Source organism: Vipera ursinii (assembly GCF_947247035.1).
Source record: "Vipera ursinii genome assembly, chromosome: 2".
In the NCBI taxonomy this organism is placed as follows: Eukaryota; Metazoa; Chordata; class Lepidosauria; order Squamata; family Viperidae; genus Vipera; species Vipera ursinii.
The window spans coordinates 136856966-136881092 of NC_139513.1; the positions used below are offsets into that span (position 1 = coordinate 136856966).

General features: G+C 42.9%; 1 protein-coding gene across 1 annotated transcript in view; it reads left to right on the forward strand.

Moving 5' to 3' along the window:
• The first annotated feature begins 1345 nt into the window (after nucleotides 1-1345).
• Nucleotides 1346-24127, forward strand: part of ESYT1 (extended synaptotagmin 1) — an 80743-nt gene continuing 57961 nt past the window's right edge. The window contains exon 1 of the mRNA XM_083355438.1: nucleotides 1346-1764. Coding sequence (XP_083211564.1) covers nucleotides 1417-1764 — 348 coding nt within the window. The 5' untranslated portion in view covers nucleotides 1346-1416. The remainder of the gene's footprint in view (nucleotides 1765-24127) is intronic.

Consider the following 24127-nt stretch of genomic DNA (forward strand, 5'->3'; position numbering starts at 1 on the left):
CTGAAAACACTGCCTTCTGTTTTCTTATGCAATTCGGTAATTAAACGACTGGCTGTCACAAAATCCTGTCCACTATTCAGACCAATGTTGAAGAAAGTTCAGTATTTTGATTGTTGTTATTGTTATTCTTTCAGTTTTACCTTCTCCTATAATTAGCGAAGCAGTAGGCGTGAGCCTAGACTAGATGGACTCCAGAAGATGGTAGAGGACAGGAAGCCTGGAGGAACGTTGTCCATAGGGTCGCGATGGGTCGGACACGACTTCGCAACTAACAACAACAACATAATTAGCAAGCGTTTTTGGTTTTTGTTTTTTTTTTGGTAAAAGAATTGCTGAGCCCTCTGGAATAGATCACGGGTGTCAAACTCGCCGCGTCACGTGACGTGTCATGACATATGGTGACTTTTTTTTTTTTGCATTGCCAGAGTCGGGGTGGGTGCAGCCTCCGTCTGATGCAACCGGCCCACGGGCCGGCAGTTTGTACCTCTCTTGTACTGCTGGTTTAATGAACCCGTTCGCAATTTGGGAGGATTCTTGGAAAATGCATCTCCCTTGCATGAGTGACAAGAGAAAGACTAGTCCAGGGGTCAGCAACCTAAAACAGTGAAAGAGCCACTCGGAACCGGTTCCCTCACAAAAGGAAAAACTGGGAGCCGCAAAAAATGTGTGCACATGCGTGTACATGCACGCATGTGCAGAACAGGGTTTGACTGAAGAGTGGAGCCAAGGCGAGATATGCACCTACCCTGCATATTTGAATTGATTGGTTGAACTTTTTTAATCCCACTTTTTTTTTTTTGGACTGCACATGGCAGAGGACTGGGAGCCACAGGAGACGCGGCTCCGGAGCCGTGGGTTGCAGACCTGTGGACTAGTCCATTGAGAACATTAAGGGGGGAAAAATAGGATTTTATAATACGGAAGAATAACGAAGCAATGCGTCTCTCCTCAACTTCCTGCCCCAGAGCTACGAATTCGGAGTGATGCAAACCTCGCCCCGCCTCTCGTGCCGCCCGCTCAACATGCAGTCCACCCGTCAACAGTTAATTAGCTCGGCCCATCGAATGCGCAGCGAAGTCAGAACTCCTGTAAAGAAAGCCGTTGCTTAGTTTCATGATCTTGGAACGCTCGCTGCCCAATCAGGAAGGAGGGGCGCGGCTTTCTGCTTCTACCGTCTCTTCCTTCGGGAATCCGCGCTTAATCAAAAGAACGCAGTCCCGCGGGCTTATTGCAGACTTAGCTCCGCCTTCAGAATCTCCTTCTCCAATCCGCTGGCGGGGGGGGCGGGGCGTCGTTTCGATCGCGCCCCGCCTCCTCGATCCATGACTGCAACAGCGGCGGGACTTCAAGGCCGGTTGAGTTAGCCGCAGTGCCATCCTGGTGCTTCTCGCGCTCCGGTCGATCCTGGAAAGCACCATGGAGCGGGCCACGGAGCGAGAAGCTGGGGCGGCCTCAGATCCGATTCCTTCCGACTCGGGATCGCGGTTGCCGGGAGGTTTCGGCTCCGCGGAAGCCTTGACGGCGCTGGGCGCGATCGGACGGCGCTTGCTGTGGCTGCTCCCCGTGTATCTGGCCGGCCGGGCGGGGCTCAGCGTGGGCTTCGTGGTCGCTGGCGTGGCCCTTTACATGGGCTGGCGGAGCCGGCGACTGAGTAAGGAGCGATCGTTGCAGACTGCTGGAAAGGTCCTGGGCGATGAAGAGGTGACGGTGAAGAGCGCCATGGATCTGGGCAGAAGCCTGGGTCGGAACGAGCTGCCCGCCTGGGTAAGAGTGCCGCGCCCCTGCCCGAAATGTATTAGTTGTAGGAATCCCCGTTTAGTAAATTGCTCCTTCCCCGGATGATCTTGCTTCTTGCATGGGACCTGCACCAAGCGCTAGCAACTAGCCTCTTAAGTTAGGAAGCGCTTCTTTAGCGTCCATGTACTTACGTATGATTTTAGTTCTCTCTTCCCTGTTGAAAGAAGAATTTGGGCATTTTTTTTTTAGCCCAGCTAGGCTGACGTTCCAGTGCAGCTTGAGGAAAGGAACCAATAAAAGTTACTTGCCCTCAGGCTGGTTTCCTGCCTTGTGCCTGTTCTAAAAGAGAGTGGCTGCGGTTGCAGCAAACAACAACAAAAAAACACTGGCATCTGAAAGATAAACAACGATATTATAGGAAGATGTCTCAAAGAATGTCTAACGTGCCCACAAAGTCTTGATTATTCTGGTGTATATGCTTTGACGCAATTATTGGCGACCAAAAAAGGGGAAGTCAGGAAAGAAATCTGATTTTCTAAAATAATTTTGTGGCTTGGAGGCTCTGTAAGTAGATCCATCTTATTTTAATTATAAATAAGGGAGCACACACTGGATTCTTTGAGGCCTCTTATTTAGGGTAAACCTAAATGGTTTCATCCTTTATCTTTAGGTCAAGCTCTGAATCTTCTTTAGTGAACTGATTCTCAGCATATGCTGGGCCTCTATAACATTTGCGACTAGTATATATACTGAAAAAATGTGAGTGCATTGAGAACATGGAAGATTGGGGGGGGGTTGCCCATTCATAAAAAAAACCTGACATAATCAGTTGCAAATAACTAATTGGCCAAAATGTGACTTGCCAGCCCCTTCCTCCAGGACCCTCCCTGCCACTTTGTCCTTTACCTGTATAGCAGAGCACATTTCCAAAGAGAGCACTGGGCTACTGCTGTCAACTATATTTTGTAGGTAGGAAAACATTTGGGGCCCCAAGATGTTCTTGGACATAAATATGATGCTGAGAGCTGGTTCTACATTTTAAATTTAAGGTAAAAAGTCAGGAAGCTTGGTGGACACTAAGGGAGAGGTTTATGGTACATTGTTGTCTCCAAGCAAACAGATTCACGGATTCTGGGTTTCTGGGTCCTTCCAAACTTGACAAAAGAAACACACCTCTTGGATGTATGAATTTTTTTCACTTTGGTCAGTGTGTAAATTTAATAAAAAATATGGGCACAAAATGTCTTCTCCACTGGGAACCGGTTCCATCACACATAAAAAAAAATGGGAGCCGCCGTGTGCGTCCACGCACGCGCATGTGCAAAAACAAAACATTTTGTGCATGCACAAAATGTTTTTTTTGCACATGAGTGTGCATGGATGCATGCGTGCGATTCCACTTTTTTTTATGTGGACACACCTGCACGCCGGCGGCGACAGGTCTCCCTGGTGACGGGCGCTGTGTTGCGGCGCCGCCTTCACCCCGGCCGCTGCCAGAGCCACCCCCCGGTACCTCCAAACTGCCGCTTGTTCGGAGAGGGGGGCGCGCAGCTCTCCAAACCTTTGGAGAGGTGCGCACGCACCTCCGCTCGAACACCCGTTTGGAGACCTGCTGCCGCTGGTTTGGAAAGCTGCCGCGGCCCATTTGCAGAGCTACCGCCTTCAGAGCTACCGGTACTGCCGCCGCCCGTTCCAAGAGGTGCACGTGCAGCTCTCCAAACCTTTGGAGAGGTGCGCGCGCACCTCCGCCCGATAACCCGTTTGGAGACCTGCTGCCACTGGTTTGGAAAGCTGCCGCGGCCCGTTTGCAGAGATACCGAAGGCGGTAGCTCTGTAAACGGGCCATGGCAGCTTTCCAAACGGCGGCAGCAGGTCTCCAAACGGGTACCACCGCCGGCCATTCTGAGAGGTGCACGCGCACCTCCTCCCGTTGGGAGTGGTGCACGCGCACTGGGTGACTGGGAGCCACAGGAGACGGCTTAAAGAGCCACATGCGGCTCCGGAGCCGCAGGTTGCCGACCTGTGGGCTAGTTCATATGCTATATTTATTATTTTATTTATTTATTTATGAATAAATATGAATATGAAGATTCTGCTCAACTCTCTTTCAGTTTTATTGTAGGGCTTAGAACAAAATAACATTAGTAAAAGGCTCTGGCCATATATGCATGCTTTTGTTGTTATTTTCAGTAATAGGAATCCCCGTCTAGGTAGCAGTAACTCTGGTAGCAACTCCGATTTCTTTTTCTGATTGTCTTTTCAGCAAGTCTCTTTAGATTAGGCTTCTCCAAACCAATCAATTCTATATGCGTTGGCCTTCAATTCCCAGAATTCTCAGTCAGAATAGAACAGAAATTTTGGGAACTGGAGTCATCAGCCTGGCATTTTCTTTGATTGTTGCTCTCTGTGGTAGAAGAATTAAAAGTTCTATCTGAATGGAAAGAGAAGTAAATTTCATCCTACGAATTGTTTGGGAGATCCATGCAAGCTTCTTTGTAGAGCTGTTACTGCATTTTTCTTGGACTTGTATCTTTTAATGTCACTTTTTCTATCTTCTGTCTCCAAAACTCTCTTTTTTTTCACTTCCCCAAGTCTTTAATCTTTGGAAGGCTGTTGAAGGCATTTGAAATTTTGAGGACATGTTGCTGTGGGCCCTCCCAGGAAAAGATGCCCTGTGGCAAAACAGCTGTCACAGGTGTGCACATAGTCTCTAAAGAGCCATTTAGCAGAGGGTCAACTGGCAAGTTCATTCACCCTCAATCAACCACTATTCCAGTCTTCCAACCCTGCTTACCTCTGTCTTTTGATGGGTGGAAGCAACAGACTCAGTTCCAAACAATACACTGGACTACAGCCACCCACAGTTTGTATATTTTATATACTACCTATGAAATGGTGGAAATAAGGATGATGTTATATGCTGATGCTTTACTTTGCAGCATGGCAGCTTCCTGTTTAACATTTTGCATTTACCAAAAGGTGTAGGAAAGATAAGTGTCTGCGAGTATAATGTTGCCTCTATCCTGTTCTAGTTCTAACCATCACGTTAGGTAGTTCCAGATTTGCTGTCTCTACCATTTCCTGTTGGTATCCTGTTTCTCTTGAGAGAATGCCATCTGATTTTTTTTTTTATACACAGTGCTTTCCTAAGATGCATCAGCATCTCAAAGTTGTTTTCTGGGTTTCTGATTGTTAACTTTTCTTAGCTCTTCCTCTGTATATATGCTACAGATGATTTGAGCAAGTGCAAGCAACTCGACCTGACAAGAGTATCTGAATAGGTTAAAGCACTATACATGTCGTTTTTTTCAACAAAGCTTTCTTTTGATTCGGTGATATCCCATAATTAAGATTTTTTTTTACTTCTGGCTGTAAAATGCTGCACAAGGACAGATACTTCCTTCAGACATTAAAAGGAATTGTTAATTAATTTTGTGTGCAGTCTCTGTTTTAGTAGGACTCCTTGTCTTACTTAAGTGTTCATTGAATGGAACTGTGTGAAGATTTGAGTACTGGAACACTGTCTGCTAGATATGCAAAATACCCTATCAAACAGTAATGCTATTGTACTTTGCATCTGAGAACTTTTCTAGGATGAATTCATGGGTTATTGCTTTCTTATACTGCAGGTTTCTTACAATTGTTGCCTCTTGAGCAAATATCTAATAAGGGGAGACAATGATGGAATGCGGTAGCATATTTCTGCACTGACTGTTGTGGCATGTGAAATGTGAATTTGCCCTTTACATAGATATTCACAATATATCCGAATCTTGTGAGACATAAGCCAAGAGTCAACAGTTCTAAGGACAAAGATGTCAGTCCTGCCAATAAAAAACTGCCACTGAGCACATGAAAATGACTTTGATGAGATGTGGGAAAGGCAGGCAGAATAAGCTGCAAGCTTATACTGACTTGGACATAAGAAAGAACTGCATTTTTATTCTGACAGAGGGCAATCTCCTGTTAAATGTATCTTGCCAGTTCAGCTTGCAATAAAAATCCTTATCTAGATTCTAGATCTATTTTCAATTTAAGCCTAGCCACACAAAATTAGGAGCTGAGACGTAGAGCCAACTGTTGATTTGGGGAGTCTGATAAACACAAACCTGTGTTTATTTTGCAGATACTGTACTGCTGCAGGGAATAGCGTAGCGTAGCGTAGCATAGCATAGAATAGATCTGGAAGGGACCTTGGAGCTCTTCTAGTCCAGCCCTCTGCTTGAGCAGGAGAACCTATACCGTTTCAGACAATCCTTGGTAAACCTTTGGATACCGAGCATTTCACAAATGAGTCATAAATTGGCTGAAATGCAGGCTAGCTTGTTTTAAATTGGGCCCTTTGCTGTAGAAATTGTAAAGACTTCCCATGCAGAGAATGGTTCTTCACATTAATCAATAAATTAATTCATTGGTAATTGTTGCAGTCATATGTTTAACAGTATAGCTGGGTTCACACATTGGGCCAAGCTGCAATGTTGTATTATGGTTTTTGAGTTACCATGTTGTGTGAACCCAGTTATTGTGGTTCATTTAATTAACCATGGCTAGTCAAACTCTAGCTTAATGCCAGATCTGCAAATTATAGCCTGAAGATCTCCTGTTGAATTTATCTATTAGACAAGTATGTGATGCCTTCATTCTCTTCTTTACTTCTTTACAACTAGCTCTTTCTTACACCTTCTGGCTCTCCTATGTTAACAGCCTCCTTGCATTCCAACCATCCAGTTCTGTATTCTGAAATAATTGTACGTGAATATCTATTTGCCAATTGATCTAGACAACGTAGAGAGGGGGGAAAAAAGGATTGGATGGAGATGTTGCATGTTTAGATCTGGTGAATCCAGAGATGATGAGGCCTCCCCACCTCCTGTTACTGATCAGGATAATGTGAACCCATCGGTGGAAAAGGGATGAAGTCCCTATGTAAAAGGATCACCTTTGCGAGAGACATACATCCTGATTGTGCATGGCCACAAGCCCATCTAACTCCCTGGCATGATACCCCACTAAGGCTCTAATAGCTGAAACTTTACCTTTCCCCTTGCTGGCCTCAGAGTGGTGAGACCTATCTGCCACCCCCCAACAAAGTCCCTTCTAAGTGTTTTTGTTTAGTTTACCTTTGGTTGGCCTTTGAGAAAGAAATCCGAACTTTTGAAAATAGCTCAGTTGGACAAGTTAAACAAAATGCTCAGAAGGCACTCTACCCTACCCGGCCTTGAGAACGTTGCCTCATTCTCAGCCATCCCCTTTTGTTGGTGGTGGGACAACCTGCCCCCTTTGGCTGCAAGGAAGCAGCTACCCATAGTTCTGTTTTGCAAACTGAGCTATTTTGCTTTGGTCCCCGTGGAGATAAGTGGGAGCCTTCTGTTCCCTTTCTCCTACCGGTAGTAAGGAAAGAGGTTAGAATCCTTCCATTTTTGCCAACAAGGATAGTCCTTCTTGAGGTATTTTTACCAACTTGTCTTCTGTGAAAACCACTCCCTGTGTCTCAAGGGGAAAATGCTGAGTGTGGGTTTTGTAACTTTGTAAAGGGATTAGGAAGGTATACTAGGGGAAAATTTGGGAAATGTGTGTCTAGAGCAGGGGAGGGATTTTAGGTGTTATTTGCATGTGTCTGAGAGAAGTTGTTCATAAGACACATATGTGTTGCTAAGGTTGCCCCAGAAGCCTGTTCTGGTACCGACAAAAGGCTGCTTCCTCCTCATTGTTCGGACCTTGCCTAAAAATTGGATGCCGTGCTTCTAAGGTCTGCACTCCAGCTGCTGCAACAAAGAGGGAAATGAAATACCATCCCAGGAATGAATTGTGGCTGAGCAGCAGCAGAAGGGTCATCCTATAGGAATGCAAAGGACAGCAGTAGTTGTGGGCTGTAAGGAAGGGCTGTATGTCCAAATCCTAAACCAATGAGTTCACAGCAACATATGAGTATCCTTTGCCTTAGAATGCTAAAACAGTGTGTGTGTGTGTGTAGGGGAAGAGGGGGGTAGCTCTTGTTCTTATTGGCAGAGGCAGAGGCTGTCTTGTGTTTAGATTTCCCATTTTGCCCTGTAGCCTAAATCTTGTATTATAAAAATCCAGAATTTGTATCCTGGGTACATGGTGTGCCTTTGTTTAGTTTTGGTTTGTTACTCTCATGAAAAAAAAAGGCAGATCCAAAGCTCTGATTTTCTGGATGCAAAGTTTTCACTAAAGTTTACAGTTAACCCTCAGTTAATGACAACAATGCGATTGTAAAGGACAATACTATACAGGTAGTCCTCAACTTACGACCACAATTGAGCCCCAAATTTATGTTGCTAAGTGAAACATTTGTTAAGTGAATTTGCCCCATTTTACGATTTTTCTTGCCACGGTTGTTAAGTGAATCATTGCACTTGTTAAGTTAGTAACGTGGTTATTAAATGAATCTGGGTTGCCCATTGACTGGGCTTGTCAGAAGTTTGCAAAAGCTGATCACATGGCCCCAGGACACAGCAACCGTCATAAATATAAACCAATTGCCAACCATCTGAGTTTTGATCACGTGACCCTGGGGATGCAGCGACAGTCGTAACTGTGAAAAACGGTCATAAGTCACTTTTTTCAGAGACATTGTAACTTTGAACAGTCACTAAATGATCTGTTGTAACTTAAGGACTACCTGTATGTGACTGCAATGCTTAGTGATGGCAGGTCCAGCACTTCCAGTTGCTGTTGTTATACAAATCCTGTGCTGTTGTTAAGAGGACATCAAGGGGGGGGGAGGTGTCACCATTTGTGATCTCCTGCCAGCTTCCCCATTGATTTTGTTTCTTGGAAGCCAGCAGTGAAGGTTGCAAATGGCGGTCCTGTGAACCAAGGGACACTGCAATGGCTGGGACTATGAGGAGTGCTCACTTTTCAGCAAGAACCACCTATACTGTCCTTTAACACCACTTTGTAACTGTAAAGATTAAAAACTTATTTTTAACTGATCTTTAAGATGCTCAAGTGTTCAGTTGCAATACAGACAGTATCCCCTCCTCTGTTTTTACAAGCATTAAAGTATGGAAATGTGGAAATGAAGATTAATTGTAGAGTATGATAACCTCAGAGACTGAAAAAGATCGTGAGGGGATCTGCTGATAGAAGCCGTTAAAACCACAGTGCTTTTGTGAATATACTAAATACAGCTTGCAGCACACCTCGAGATCAGACTAAATTTTTGCCTGCAGCTTTTCATAGAAAGAAATTTTCTATTCTGTATTCCAGATATCCCTTGTTTGAAGTGCCTTGATCATTTTTGCCTTTAAAATTTCTCCCGTGAATCTACCTGCCGACACATTTCAGCTGTGTGAGGCCATCTGTTTTTAGTTTCTTAGCTAAGAACAACAGACTAAGAAAGTGGTAAAGGCAAGAGAAATACAAATTAGCACATTCATATGAGACCCTAAAATATACTTAATTTGCTCTTTTATAATTAACAGAAGGGAAGCAATGTCTTGTAAGCAGCATAATAATTCAGAATCTTATTTTTTAAATGAATCTATAGGACCTTTTGGACCTTAAGCTAGAGAAATATATGGCAAAGGGCATAAATGAATCTCTTTTAAAAGACACAAATCAGCCCTGTAGAAATGCTTTCAAAGAAAAGGAGCTTACTTTTTGTCTTTTAAAACAATGTATTCTCAATGTCACTTTTTGGAGAGTTGATTGTCTATGTGCAATATGGGATTGGGGGTGGGCAAAGGACTGCACAGACTCTCTGATGTGGAAAAAACCAATCCACTGCTTGCCATAAATGGAGAGTTTTTCTTTCCCTTGTCCCTCTGCCTGATGACATCAAGCAACTGAGTTTGCACTCCAGATCTTGAGCTGCTGTTCTTGGCTTGTTTCTTTGGCAGAATGCCCTGGCTTGCAACTGCAACATCTAGCATCTTCAAACCACGAAACCATGAAAAGTATTGTTTTAATACCCAGATGTAAGTGATTTGATTGTAGTTGAACAGACTTTTTAAGAGGACAGGAAACTGCCTTAAACTGAGTCAGACTCAATGTCATTTATTATGATTGACTCTTCTGAATCTCCTTTACCTGTTTTGCATCATCTTCTTTAGCTAGACATGCCAAGGACTGGATGTCGGACCTTTTGCATACAAAACTTGGTAACTTTTCAGAGAGCCTGGCAATTAGGCGGCATAAACATTTTAATAATAATAAGAATGCAGCCTGGATAAGGGAGGTGGATAAATATAAAAAAGAAGCTGAAATAAAAGAAATGGTGTGGAGAAGAGGGCAAGGAAAATCAAGAATTGGTCGGCACCAGGAGAAGATGGAACTGTATAGTTTTAATTGATCTGCATCCACTCATCATCAAGCAATTAACTTATTGCAAGGAGATGAAATTGAGATTGATTAACATTGGCAAAAATTTACCTGATAATGAAAGATCCAGCAAAAGGGGCAGCACCAAGCAACTAAGACCTATTACCTGCTTACTAGCCTCTTTCAAATTGCTAATTGGTGTAGTAGTTGATGCAGTCAAACAGCATCTAGTTGAAAACAAGCTCTTTCTGTCTGAGCAGAAAGTGCCCAGACATCTGAGGAACAAAATATCACCTCTTAATTGACCAAATGACTTTGGAAAATTGCAAAAGAAGGAAGATGAACTTGAATGTAGCTTGGAATGATTATAAGAAAGCATTTGACTCCATACCACATGATTGGCTAATCAAGTGCCTAGAAATAACAGGCGCCAGTAGAAACTTTAGAAGCTTTGTGCAAAGATCAATGGAAGACATAGTTGCTGATCAGTGGTGATAGATTCAGAGAAGTTAATATCAAGAGAGAAGTCTTTCAAGGAGAATCATTATTACCACTATTGTTTGTCATCTTATTGATTCCTTTGCCAACAGTACTGAACAAGTCAGGCCACAGCTATCAAACATTAAAAACATCTGTCAGGCTATCTTACCTCCTCTGCATGGACAATCTGAAGCTATATAGGAAAACACCATGTGAAATAGAATCACTGCTCAACACTATCCATATGTAAAAGTAAAGGTTCCCCTGCACATGCGTGCTAGTCATTTCCGACTCTAGGGGCCGGTGCTCATCTCCGTTTCAAAGCCGAAGAGCCAGCGTTTGTCCGAGGACGTCTCCGTGGTCATGTGGCCGGCATGACTAGACGCCAAAGGCGCACGGAACGCTGTTACCTTCCCACCGTAGTGGTCCCTATTTTTCTACTTGCATTTTTACATGCTTTCGAACTGCTAGGTTGGCAGAAGCTGGGACGAGTAGCAGGCGCTCACTCTGTTACGCGGCACTCGGGATTCAACCCGCCAAACTGCTGACCTTCTGATCGACAAGCTCAGCGTCCTAACCCACTGAGCCACCACGTCCCTATCCATATATACATCCAAGTTATTGCAGTAGAGCTTGTACCGGACAAATGTGCCACCCTTACTATCAACAGGGGAAAATATTGAAAATTGGAAGTATCAGGATGCCCTATATAGAAATAACATCAAGAGTCTGGTAAAGAAAATCACTACAAATACCTGGGCATCCTTCAAGCTGACAACATCAAGAACACTGAAGTCAAGAAGGTTAGAAGTGGATATATTATGAGAGTGAAGAAGATTTTAATGTCCAAACTCCAGTGTCGTTGACAGAGTCTACTTACCAGAGAGCATAAGCAAGTGTGGAATGTTAACAAATACACCGATAGTTGAAAAAGAAGCAAGGCCATTGGAAGAATATTTGAAGGACAATGAAGAAGATGTACTGAAGGTAGTATGCCACGCAAGCTTACTGAATACTGGAGAGACCAAACTGGCCTACAAGAAAGACCAATTGAAGAATGAAAAAGAGGCATAGCAAAGTATTACATGGACAGTACATTAAAAAAAGCAGGCAGGGCATATAACAAGACTTGGCAACAGCTAAGAGCAGGAAAATTGAAGAAACAGGGCTAATTCTGGCTGGCTAAGACCAGGCCTCAAGAACAAATGCAGGCAAAAGCAGAATTGAGAAGAGAGCAACAAACAGCAAATGCCGCCTTTACAAAGAAGCTGAAGAAACCTAATTAGCTGCTGCAAGAAGACGGCACAGACTGACTACAAACAATGTCAAAACAAAGTAACAACAGTGGTGCATTGGAATGTCTGTAAAAAAATATTTGTCTGCAAGCAAGAATTGGTGGGAATCACAAAATACACTAAGTAATATAAAATGAAGGTAAGGTGCTCTGGGATTTTAGAATTCAAACACCTGCCACGTAACACCTCAGATTTAACAATTGTTTAATAAGAAAGACAAAACAACTCAAGGTAATGGACACTGCAGTATCTGGAGATAGCAGAAGAGAAGAGAAAGAACTGGAGAAAATGTATAAGTTTTAACTCCCAGAATTCCACAGCCAGGATGGTGGCTAGGGAATTCAGGGAGTTGAAGTCTACATCTCTGAAAGTTGCTGAGGTTGAGAAACACTAATCTAGACAGACAATGGTGGTGCACTGTGTTAAGGGTTGTAATTCAGTTGTACCTACATTTCAGCTTTTAATAGCAGTTTTCTTAAAGGCAATGTCAACGCTGCTAACATTTAATGTTATTGCTTGACAAGAGATGAAGAAGTAGCCGTTTCATATGTTAAACTTGTGTATTGCTTGAAGAAAGTTAGTTTAATGTTGGGAGGGGGATGAGTAGGATTGCACCTTTCAAGGCCATTTTTAACTAGAGAAGATCAGACCTTGGCGGCTTTTCTACCGGAAGGGAAACGGATTCTTTAAATTAATTGGAGAATATGATTAATGACAAAATTAGAAAGGCGGAGAAATGTGTTTTAATATATTGTGCAAGGGGCGGAGATTTCAGATTCCAGCTTCCTTCGAGCAAGCATTTGCTGGTGTATTAGGATAATAAAAGACTTTTAAGGTAAACAATGCCTCAGAGTCACTTGAAAAGCCCATACGTTGGAAACTTGACACAAAAATTATTAGCATTTTTTTTAGACTGATATAGTTTGTCCTTGTATGAAGAGAAGAGAAGAAAGACTATTGTTTTGGGCTGTAGCATTGATATGTAGCCTCAGAGTAATATCCTTGAGCATATACAGTAGGTCTTCCTGGCCAATTAAAACACAATTGTGCACCTCTAAAAGTACCATGAGCTTCCAATCCAATTTAAAAAAATAATTCTCTAATTGGGGAACTTGGGAAGTGTTCACTATTTCTCCAAGAAGCACTCAAATTAGAACTGTATGCAACCTGAGCACAATGCCCAAGGAAATAGCCAGGTTTTTTTTACAGCCTTTTTGAAGGGCAACAGGGTTGCAACCACCCTTTCAGGAGTGGGGTGTGGAGACCAACCTTGGAGGATGGAGATGACGCCATATCTCCTACTCTCAACTCTCTGAGCCAATCCAGGATACCCTGGTCAAATATTGACAGCCGCTAAAACATCAAGGAGGATCAGGACAGATAGACTAACAGCATCAAGGTCTGCCAAAGGCAGTCAACAAGCACAGCTAAGGGAAGGTTGAAGCAGGATAAAAATCACCAAATCCAACTAATCCAGTGACCACTTTTTTCAGAGCAGGTGGAACTACTCCCTCTCCAGAAGATTGAATCATCAGTATTAAAGATCCTGTTCACTTCCTCAAGGCTAGCAGGCTGAAACTCCTCCCAGATAACACAAGATCATGGCTTAGTCAACTGCATGTGATCTGCAAAACTAGCACAGTTCAATACAAAGCCAGGCAACTTTATCCACCAAGTGTCAGGAGAAGTCCTTATAGTGATCCTGTAAATTTTTCCCTGGACCCAAATGTCTATGGAGATTCTCAAGTCAGTTCCCCTGGATCTTTCCTTTCTAGGAGAGATCAAATTACGGTAAACAAAACCTTTGGCTGATACTCAGAAAACAAAAGAGTAGGGAAATAGGCACTTCTATTGCTATGAATTATATCTGAAAGAAAAGATTTTAACCAGTATCCAGTTGGAGTTTCTCTTTTTCCTCCAGGTATCTCTTCTGCTACTTCATTTGCTGGAGATTCTCTGGAAACCAGCGGGCCCACCTAGCTGTGCTTGCAGAGAGAGATTGCAGATGCTAATCCGATCCAGTTGTTGTACCCTGACAAAAGTCCCATATTCTCATCCCCATTAGAAAAACATGCAGACACACTTTTTTTCTGTAAAAGCCTTTTGCTGAACTTCTGTGACACCTCATAAAATGTTGCAAAACCAGGCAAGCCGGCAATTGGGAAAATCAGATAGCAAAGCCACCAAGAACTCCTTGCCCTGCCCCTCATGGGATTAACTCCCCAAATAGAAACTGGACAAAAGAAATATCACTTAAGACAAGAAAGGGAACATTGGACAACCATTAAAACACAAAAGAAGGAACCAGCAAACCCATAGCCTTAGGACAGAAAAAGCATATAAAAATCACAACTCAGGACTGGGAGACCACCTTGCAAGGCAGGAACGCTGAAGTCACTTCTCTGTCACTTGTTTGCCTTCCTGAAATAAACACCTGCTTTGCAGTAGCTGCTGTCCTCAGATTTCTTCATCGTCGGCTTTCCCCAGCTGGAAACGAACCAGGAAATTCTTCTGACACAAATATTAGTTTATCTGCCTGCTTATGCCTAAATTGTTTAATATATTGAATAGTTATATATTAGCCTATATTAGTCAGTAATCTGAAAGAATAACAGATTACCATGTTTTGAAAAACTTTCTTGCTAGGTACCTGGGGGCTACTTTTGTTACAGGAGTAACAACAAGGTGTGTAAATGCTGCCCAATATGATTAGTAGTTTATTTCCTGATTGGTATCACAGGTATATGGACTTTGAAAAAGCAGAATAAAAGGAACATTGACAACTTTGGTGTTGGAGAAGATACCTGAGAATGCTATATAGGTAGCCAAGAAAACAAACAAATGGGTCACTGAACAAATCAATCCAGAGTTCTCACTAAGTGTACAAAGGATTAGGCTCCAACGATCCTACTTCAGACCTACCTACTTCAGACCTACCGTAAGACTTACCCCAGAAGGCCTCTGCAGCCGAGAACTGAGTTATGGATTTGATCTATAGCTCGGTTCTCTGCTGCAGAGGCCTTTCCAGGCCGGAGCTCCATTCTCACCTGCAGAATGAAGCTGCTCCTTCGGCCACAGAAGAAGTGGGCTGGCTGGGTGGGGCTGTTGGTGCTGCGAGGTGAGTGGAAAAGACACCACCACCACCACCACTGAAAATAAGACCCGCTGCCTCTTGGAGGTGCAAAAAAAAAAGACTGGCTTTATTTTTGGGGAAATACGGTAGCTCTTTGAAGAAGGCTTTAATGAAGAAGGCTTTAATGAAAGATAGAAAGGAAGAGAAGAGGACAACCAGCACCCAGGTGGATGGATTCAATTTCAAGGGCTATTGTGCACTTTTGGAAGATCTAAAGCAGGGGTGTCCAACTCAATTTCATTGAGGGCCACATCAGCATTGCGGTTGCCCTCAGGGGGCCGGGTGGGTATGGCCTGGGTGGGCGTGGCCTACTGGGTGGGCGTGGCTAGAGTGTGTATGGCCTACTGGGTGGGCGTGGCCAGCTCTACATCGTTCGCATCAAGGGTGCCTATGGGGGCCCGGGCAGGAGTGGGACAGATCTGAGGGTCTCTGGGCCAGGGCCAAGGCAGTGGGGGCCGTTCCTTCACTGTTTCCAGGATAGCTTTGCGGGCCGCATGAAACCACTTCGCGGGCCAGATCCGGGCCCCGGGCCTTGTGTTTGACATGTCTGATCTAAAGGGCCAAGTTGAGAACAGATCCTCCTGGAGAAAATGTATGTAGTTGACACTGATCCAATTGCACATATTTAAAAGTAATCAGGATTATAAACCTGCATTGTAAAATCTGAAAGGATATTAAAAGAGAGGCTGCTACACTGGTTTTCTGTATCGTAGTCTTCATTGACAGACCCAACAGCAGTGGAATTTGGAGAATTCCTCTCTCTGACTCATCACTCAGTACCCACTCTGTTTTCTTTTGTATGGGAACTGTTGTTGCTTTGTTCCTTTTGCAGCCACACAGCTTAAGATTGGTGGGTGTAACATTTTGGGTCAGAGCCAAAAGAGAATTTCTCTAAATATAAACTAGTCTTAACATCTTCCTACTATGTTGACTGCTTTTGAGCTGGATGTTTTAGTTTGTGGTTGAATTTCCTTTAAAAGGGAAACCTGAGCACTGTCAAGTTAACTAAAAGAAACACATCTTTTGATTACGATTTCTTTATAAAATCAAAAGCTCCAACCAGTGTAGTAGTAGTAGTAGTAGTAGTAGTAGTAATAGTAATAATAATAATAATGAAGAAGAAGAAGAAGAAGAAGAAGAAGAAGAAGAAGAAGAAGAAGAAGAAGAAGAAGAAGAAGAAGAAGAAGAAGAAGAAGAAGAAGAAGTTGGAAGGTACCTTGGAGGTCATCTAGTCCAACCCCCTGCTCAGGCAGGAAACCCTATACCATTTCAGACAAATGGCTGTCTAGTCTCTTCTTAAAAACTTACAGTGTTGGAGGATTCACCGCTTCTGGAGGCAGGTTGTTCCACTGGTTAATTGTTCGGACTGTCAGGAAGTTTCTCCTTATTTCTAGGTTGCTTCTCTCTCTGGTTAGTTTCCGTCTGTTGCTTCTTGTCCTGCCTTCAGGGGCTTTGGAGAATAGCTTGACTCCCTCTTCTTTGTGGCAGCCCCTGAGATATTGGAACACTGCTATCATGTCCCCCCTTGTCCTTCTCTTCATTAGTCAAATAATTGGAGGGCACTTAATTGCCAATTTCTTTTCTAGATTTTCTTTGTGCCCTGTGCTTTCCTCAGAAACACTTGAGTAGAAATCTTGCATTCATTTGATTGGCTAAACTATCTTGCAGCCCTTGAAGGTTTAATTATTTCTTTAATAGTTCCACACATTATTTATCATATGTAGCAACCACCCGTCTCCTTCACGGAATGACTTTGGGCAGCGTACAAATAACTACAAAAAACATAAAAGCTATATATAAATTATAATAAAAGCAGTTAAATCAGGAATAAAACAAGAGTAAAAAGTAATGTATAGCAGTGAAAGTTGGACCATAAGAAAGGCTGAGCGCCAAAGAATTGAGGCCTTTGAACTATGGTGCTGGAGAAGACTCCTGCGAGTCCCTTGGACTGCAAGGCGATCAAACCGGTCAGTCCTAGAGGAGATCAACCCTGACTGCTCTTTAGAAGGCCAGATACTGAAGCTAAAACTCAAATACTTTGGCCACCTAATGAGAAGGAAGGACTCACTGGAGAAGAGCCTAATGCTGGGAAAGATTGAGGGCAATAGAAGAAGGGGACGACAGAGAATGAGGTGGCTGGATGGAGTCACTGAAGCAGTAGGTGTGAGCTTAAATGGACTCCAGAAGATGGTAGAGGACAGGAAGGCCTGGAGGAACGTTGTCCATAGGGTTGCGATGGGTCGGACACGACTTCGCAACTAACAACAACAACAACAAAAAGTAAAATGGTAGGAGAGGAGCTTCAGGGTGCTAACCAGCCCCGTGGCTAGGTGCTCTTCTGTGAGCCCCAAGCAAGGTTGCAGAGCCAGGTCTTCAAGCAGCTATGAAAGGCTAGGAAAGTCGGGGGCCTGTTTTGCCATTTGGGGAGAATGTTCCATATAGGTTGGGGGCAATGGCAGAAAAAGCTCTCTTCCTGGACCCTGCCAATCAGAATTCTTTAACTGATAGGGTCTGCAACATACTATCCCTGCCTGAATAAGTGGGATGTAATGTAATGTCATGGGGCAAAAACAGCTCCACAGGTAGTCTGGCATGTAGGTCATAACCAACACGTTGAATTGGACCTGGAAGCAAACTGGCACTCAATGCATCTCACGCAGCAGAGGTGTTACATGTGCCATTCTTGGGGCACCCAAGATTGCTCATGCAATCTGCACCAAGTGAAACTTCCTGTTCTGTACCAGCCTGCTACCGGCCCTGCAGAAAAGGCAGGGACAACCCCTTTTACAAGAAGGCAAGAGGCTGGAACTAAGCCTACCAAATTTATGGATACAAAAGCAAACAAGACAGGAACCATGAAACAGGAGCTATTCAAGCGGTTGCCTTCAGCAAACCAGCCCTCCCACGCATTCCCCTTTTATACAGTTCAGGGCGTGTCTTCTCTCTGCCTCCTTCCGAGGTGCCCCATTGCCTTCCTCTGTTTACTCCTGATTGACTGCCTCCTGCATCGGGCGTCCTTGAACAGGGTCAGCTGTGGGTCATCTTCATCCACGCTCACACAGCTGGGTCTCTGTCGTGACCAGGTGGGAGGGGCCTGGCTGAGGGCTCTCATCAGCAAGCTCTCTAACCCCCTCAGCAAGCTCTCCAACCCCCTCAGCAAGCTCTTCAACACCCCCCTCCTCCTCTGAGTCGTCTGACCCAACTGCCGAACCCACATGCTGACCCTGAATCACAACACTTCCATATACTTTTCAAGAGTAGACTCATGTAGAGTACATTGCAGTAGTCCAGATGGAAGTGACCTTATGGAAGGAATTAAAGGTGGCCTATATCCACAATGTCCTTTTGTATTCAAATTAAATAAACGTGATTATAATCCAGACGATAACAGCTTCAGAATTTAGGCCAGCCAATTGTAGCATCTACTGAAGCATTCCTACCTTTTCCCCCCCTATCAGTGTTTTCCTTTAAAAGAGAATAGTTGCATTGGGTATCATTACTTGGGCTAAGGAAGGTTCTTGGGAAGTATGTTTGGTTTTAGCTCAGTGCGATGCGTAAATCCATTGTGATTGCAAAACCACTGTTGATAACTGACAACATATTCAGCAAAATAAAATAGAATGACGTAGAAACCCAGCTTATGTGTCTATTGGTCAACTTAACATTTAGCCTGAGTATTCTTTTTCTGAATATGCAAGTGTCTTATTTTTATTTACGTAATACTGCATATTTTTATACTGCCACATTCCCAAAGGACTCATTTGGATCAGGATCTACGCAGGCAGAAAAAGAAAATTGATTCCTCCCACTTAAACTGTGTCTCCTTGCTGATTATTGCTCTCTCACATTCCCACCTGCCCTTGGGCCTCAAGAAGAAAGACTGTCTTGTTGCCTTATATGTGCATTAAAATAATGTACCAAAGATTTGGGTTTCATCTTGAAAGCATATAAAGGGGGTGGGGGAGAGAGAGGTTGCTTTGGCCCTGGACTCCACATCCCCTTTGCTCCGCAATTTTACCTCTTTCAAAGGCCAAAGTGGGAAGGATGAAAATGAGGACTGTCTACTGAGGACTGAAAAGGGCCGTTTGATCACCCTATTAGGTGGCCTTTCACATTCCTCAGTGCTTTCCTTAAACCATGTCCCTGTGGTTTATTTGGCAGAATAATATACAAATGTTCACCAGTAATACAAGTACGTGATAGTGTCGCATCCTTTATCCTTGACCTTAACATTGCCATATTTATTTATTTATTTTATTTTAATTCCATTTATATCCCGCCCTTCTCCGAAGACTCAGGGCGGCTTACAAGCTTAGCAGTAGCCTTCATTCTATGTCTATGCCTGCTTATTAGGGCTTTCACACACACACACCCAAGCGGCATTATTACAAAGTCAGCTTAATTGCCCCCAACAATCTGGGTCCTCATTTTACCTACCTCGGAAGGATGGAAGGCTGAGTCAACCTTGAGCCTGGTGGGACTCGAACCTGCACTAATTGCAGGCAGCTGGTGTTACTTACGGAGGCATTAGCCCACTGCTCCACCAAGGCTCTAGTTCATAATCTGGTCATTATAACTCAAAAAGATTATTTTGTTCAATATATTTAATAGCAGGCAATGAATTCAGAATTATGGCCTGAACCCAGAGAAAGGATGCCTTATGAGTGGGATTTTAATTTCCATTATTTACTGCTAGCTGGCTTTTGGAATTGGCTTTCCTGTAGAAGTAATCACTAAAGTAGATTTCAGAGAAAAAGGAACACAATAAAACAAAACAGCGCAACGCATTTACATAAATTAAACTCTCCAATCTAGTGACCTCAAGAGCTGGGGCATCTGGTTAGCAAAACACAGGTGGAAGACACCAAATAAAAGGAGATATCCCAAGGCAGCAGTACTTTTTCTTTATTGAAAAAAATATATTAGACTAGAAGACATTTATTAGGCTTTAGTTTGAAATAATGTAGATTAAGCTAGCCATAACTGATGCACCGTTGATTTGAGATTTAGATGATTAACTTTCATTCAGCTGGTTCTCTAAATATCCAATTGAAAACAATTGGATTTGACTTCTGGGGAAGATACAGGTAGTCCTCAACCTACTATAATTAGCTCCAGAAACTCCATTGCTAAGTGAGGCTTTTGTTAAGTGAGCTGTGCCCAATTTTGCAATCTTTTCTGCTATGATCATTAAGTGAATCGCATGTTGTTAAGCAAACCTGGTTTCTCCCATTGACTTTGTTGGAAGCCAGCTAGGAAAGTTGCAAATGGCAGTTGTGTGACATCATGATACTGCAACTGTCACAAATGCATGCCAGTTGCCAGATGCCCAAATTTTGATCCTGTGCCCACTGGTAATCTGTGACAGTCCTAAGTGCAAGGAGTTATGTAAGCCACTCTTTTTAATTCTGTTATAGCTTTGAATGGTCACAGAACAGAATAGAATAGAATTAGAATTAGAATTAGAATTATTAGAATTAGAACAGAACAGAACAGGACAGAACAGAACAGAACAGAATAGAACAGAATAGAACAGAATAGAATAGAATAGAATAATAACTTTAGTGTCACTTTGAATGTACACTAATCGGCATACATTAAAATGAAATTTTGTTCCATACAGCTTTCAAAGGGTCAACACCTCCAATATACACTACATAAATATGAAAATGCATATTCCCATAGAACCACACTTAACAAATAGTTGTAAGTTGAGGACTACCTGTATGATGAACTGAAGATGGCTCTGCAGAAGCAGAGCCAGTGACTACGGCAAAGACCAGAGAACTGATGAGTAGAGTGGTTCCTTGGAAAATCTATGGATAAAGAGAGGATAGATGATCTCCCATATGTGCTCTGGACGGCTGTTCCTTGCAAGAAGACCATAGGCAGTGGTATTCCATGGTTTTGATCACCAGGAGATTATGAGATTAGCCATCTTGCTCACAACCATGGCAGAGACTTCTAAAGGACATTAAATTTGCAAACCTTACTTTCTAATCACTTTCTGAAATTGCTCTTTAACTACGGTAGTTATAAACTATTAGAGACCTTCAAAATGACAAGCTTGAAAATGCCAGGTGAGTTTGCTATCAATCCTGAACAAAAGAAAAAATTAATCAAACAAATAAGAATTTAAAGAATCTGAAATAAAACAGCCAAAAGCTAAATAAGATGTTGAGCCTAGAAAGCTATAAATGGATGAAAGGTCTAGATAACTATTACAGTAAGATATTAATTGGAATTAATTATAAACAGCTTCTCATTGGACATATATTCTTTTGTTTTTTACAAGATAAAACAAAGCTAAGCAATTTCATGGTTTCAAAAACTGGACACTAGAAGGGACTAACATTTTTAGGTAAATATTTACATATTTTACATTACATTACACAGAGAACCAATTTGATCTAGTGGTTAAGGCACCAGGCTAGAAAGTGGGATATCATGAGTTCTAGTTCTGCCTTAGCCACAAAAGCCAGCTGTGTGATTTGGGGCGACTCACTCTCTCTCATTCCAACTCACTTCACAGGGTTGTTGTGAGGAAAATAGGAGGAGGTAAGTTTGTTGGATATGTTTGCCACCTTGAGTTATTTGTAAAAATAATAAAGGCAGGAGACAAATAAGCAAACAAACAGAAGCCTCTAAAATATTGCAAAATATTACAATAAAAATACTAAAGGGGATTTTTGAAGAATGGAATCATAAAATAGTCACAATATCAATAATGTGAGTAATTATATTTGCTTCTATGGATAGACTGTCCAAAAGATGTTACTGAAGAAATGACAGGTGTAGAACAATTTTTAGCTGACAAGACAGAGATGGTATTAAAATTAGATTTACAGCTGACAAGCCGAGAGAATGACTTAGTATACAATGTTCACCAAATACTGTTTGATAAGATAGAAAAAAGGGGGTTAGATCAGAGGTCTCCAACCTTTCTGGGCTTGCAGACCGGAGGGAAGGAGAGCAAAATTGATGTGCGCGCATGCACAGGGCCACACACACTGGCACGGCACTACCGTAACAGCCCCGTTTACGGATGTGGCATGTGCTGGCGCTGTGCACATGCCCAAATGGCCATGCACACACACACATGTCGGGTAGCGGTGCATGTGCAAACAGGCTGCAGACAACTGCCCTGCGCTAATGTCCCCATTCGCACCCATGCACATGTGCAAATGGGGCCACGGGCGCTAGCATGAGTGGGGGGAAATGCACTCTCACATGTGTGCGCACCAGGCAGCCATTTTTGTGGCCCGCTGGCCAAGAGCTCCTGTATCACGGACCATAGGTTGGGGACCCCTGGGTTAGATAGCATCACTATCAGATGGATTCGTAACTGGCTAACCAACCTCACTCAATGTGTAGTCCTTAATGGAACTGCATCTAGATGGAGGGGAAGTATGCATTGGGTGAAGGTTCTGTCTTAGGCCCAGTACTCTTCAATATCATCATCAATTATTTAGATGAGGGGATAGATGGGGAACTCATCAAATTTGCAGACGACACCAAGCTGGCAGGAATAGCCAACATTCCAGAAGACAGGGTGAAGTTACAAAAGGATTTTGACAGACTTGAAGACTGGGCCATATCTAAAAAAATGAAATTCAATGGTGAGAAAAGTAAGGTTCTATATTAGGAAAGAAAAACCAAATGCACATAGAATAATGGTACCTGGCTAAATAATAGTAACTGCAAGAGGGATCTTGGAGTCCTACTTAAATATGAGCCATCAGTGTGCGACAGCTGCTAAAAAAGCTAACGCAGTCCTAGGCTGCATTAACAGAGGAATAGAATCAAGATCACATGAACTGTTAATATCACTTTATAATGCCTTGGCAAGACCACACTTGGAATATTGCATCCAGATATGGTTGCCATGATATAAAAAAGATGCTGAGACTCTAGAAATAGTGCAGAAAAGAGCAACAATGATTAGGGGACTGGAAGCTAAAATATACGAAGAGAATTGTGAGAATTGGGTATGTCTAGTTTAATGAAAAGAAGGACTAGGGGTGATATGATAGCAGTGTTCCAATTTCTAAGGGGCTGCTACAAAACAAGAGGGGATCAGCCTATTCTCCAAAGCACCAGAAGGCAGGAAAAACAACAATGGATGGAAATTAATCAAGGAGAGAAGGAACTTAGAACTAAGGAGAAATTTCCTAACAGAACAATCAGTGGAATGACTTACCTCCAGACGTAGAGGGTCCTAGGACATTGGAAGTTTTTAAGAGATTGGACAACCATTTGTCTGAAATCATATAAGTCTGTGGTGGCGAACCTATGGCATACATGCCACAGGTGTCTCTCTGTTAGCACGCACGCCATCGGCCCAGTCCTAGGCCTTCAGCAGGGTTTTATAACACATTTTGCATTCAGCCTCCGCCACTGTGTGCAAAAAATAATAATAATGGCAATGTCCATTTTGCTCTGTAAGTTCACGGTGAGGGAATCCTAACCCTAAGTGGAATTTTCCTCCTATGTGATTTTCCCATGTATTTTACCAGGAAACATAGAGAGGGCAGCCTAGAAAAGTAACTGCCCTCCTAACCATACCAAAGCACTCTGAATTTGTTGGCACTGTCCATTTTCCTCTAAGAGTTCATGGAGACCTAACCCTAACCCTAAGTGGAATTTTCCTCCTATGGGATTTTCCCGTGTATGTTACCGGGAAACATAGATAGGGCAGGCTAGAAAAGTAGGTGCCCTCCTAACAATACCCAAGCACTCCGAATTTGTTGGTTGTGTCAATTTTGCTCTATGAGTTCATGGTGACCTAACCCTAACCCTAAGTGGAATTTCTCTCCAATGGGCTTTTCCCATGTATTTTACCAGGAAACGTGGATAGGGCAGGCTAGAAAATTAAGTGCCCTCCTAACCATACCCGAGCACTCCGAATTCCTTTGTGATGTCCATTTTCCTCTATGAGTTCATGGTGACGTAACCCTAACCCTAAGTGGAATTTTTCTCCAATGGTATTTTACCATGAATTTTACCAGGAAATATAGATAGGGCAGGCTAGAAAACTAACTGCCCTCCTAACCATACACAAGCACTCTGAATTCATCGGCAATGTCCATTTTGCTCTATGAGTTCATGGTGACTTAATCCTAACCGTAAGTGGAGTTTTCGTCCTACAGGATTTTCCCGTGTATTTTACCAGGAAACATAGATAGGGCAGGCTAGA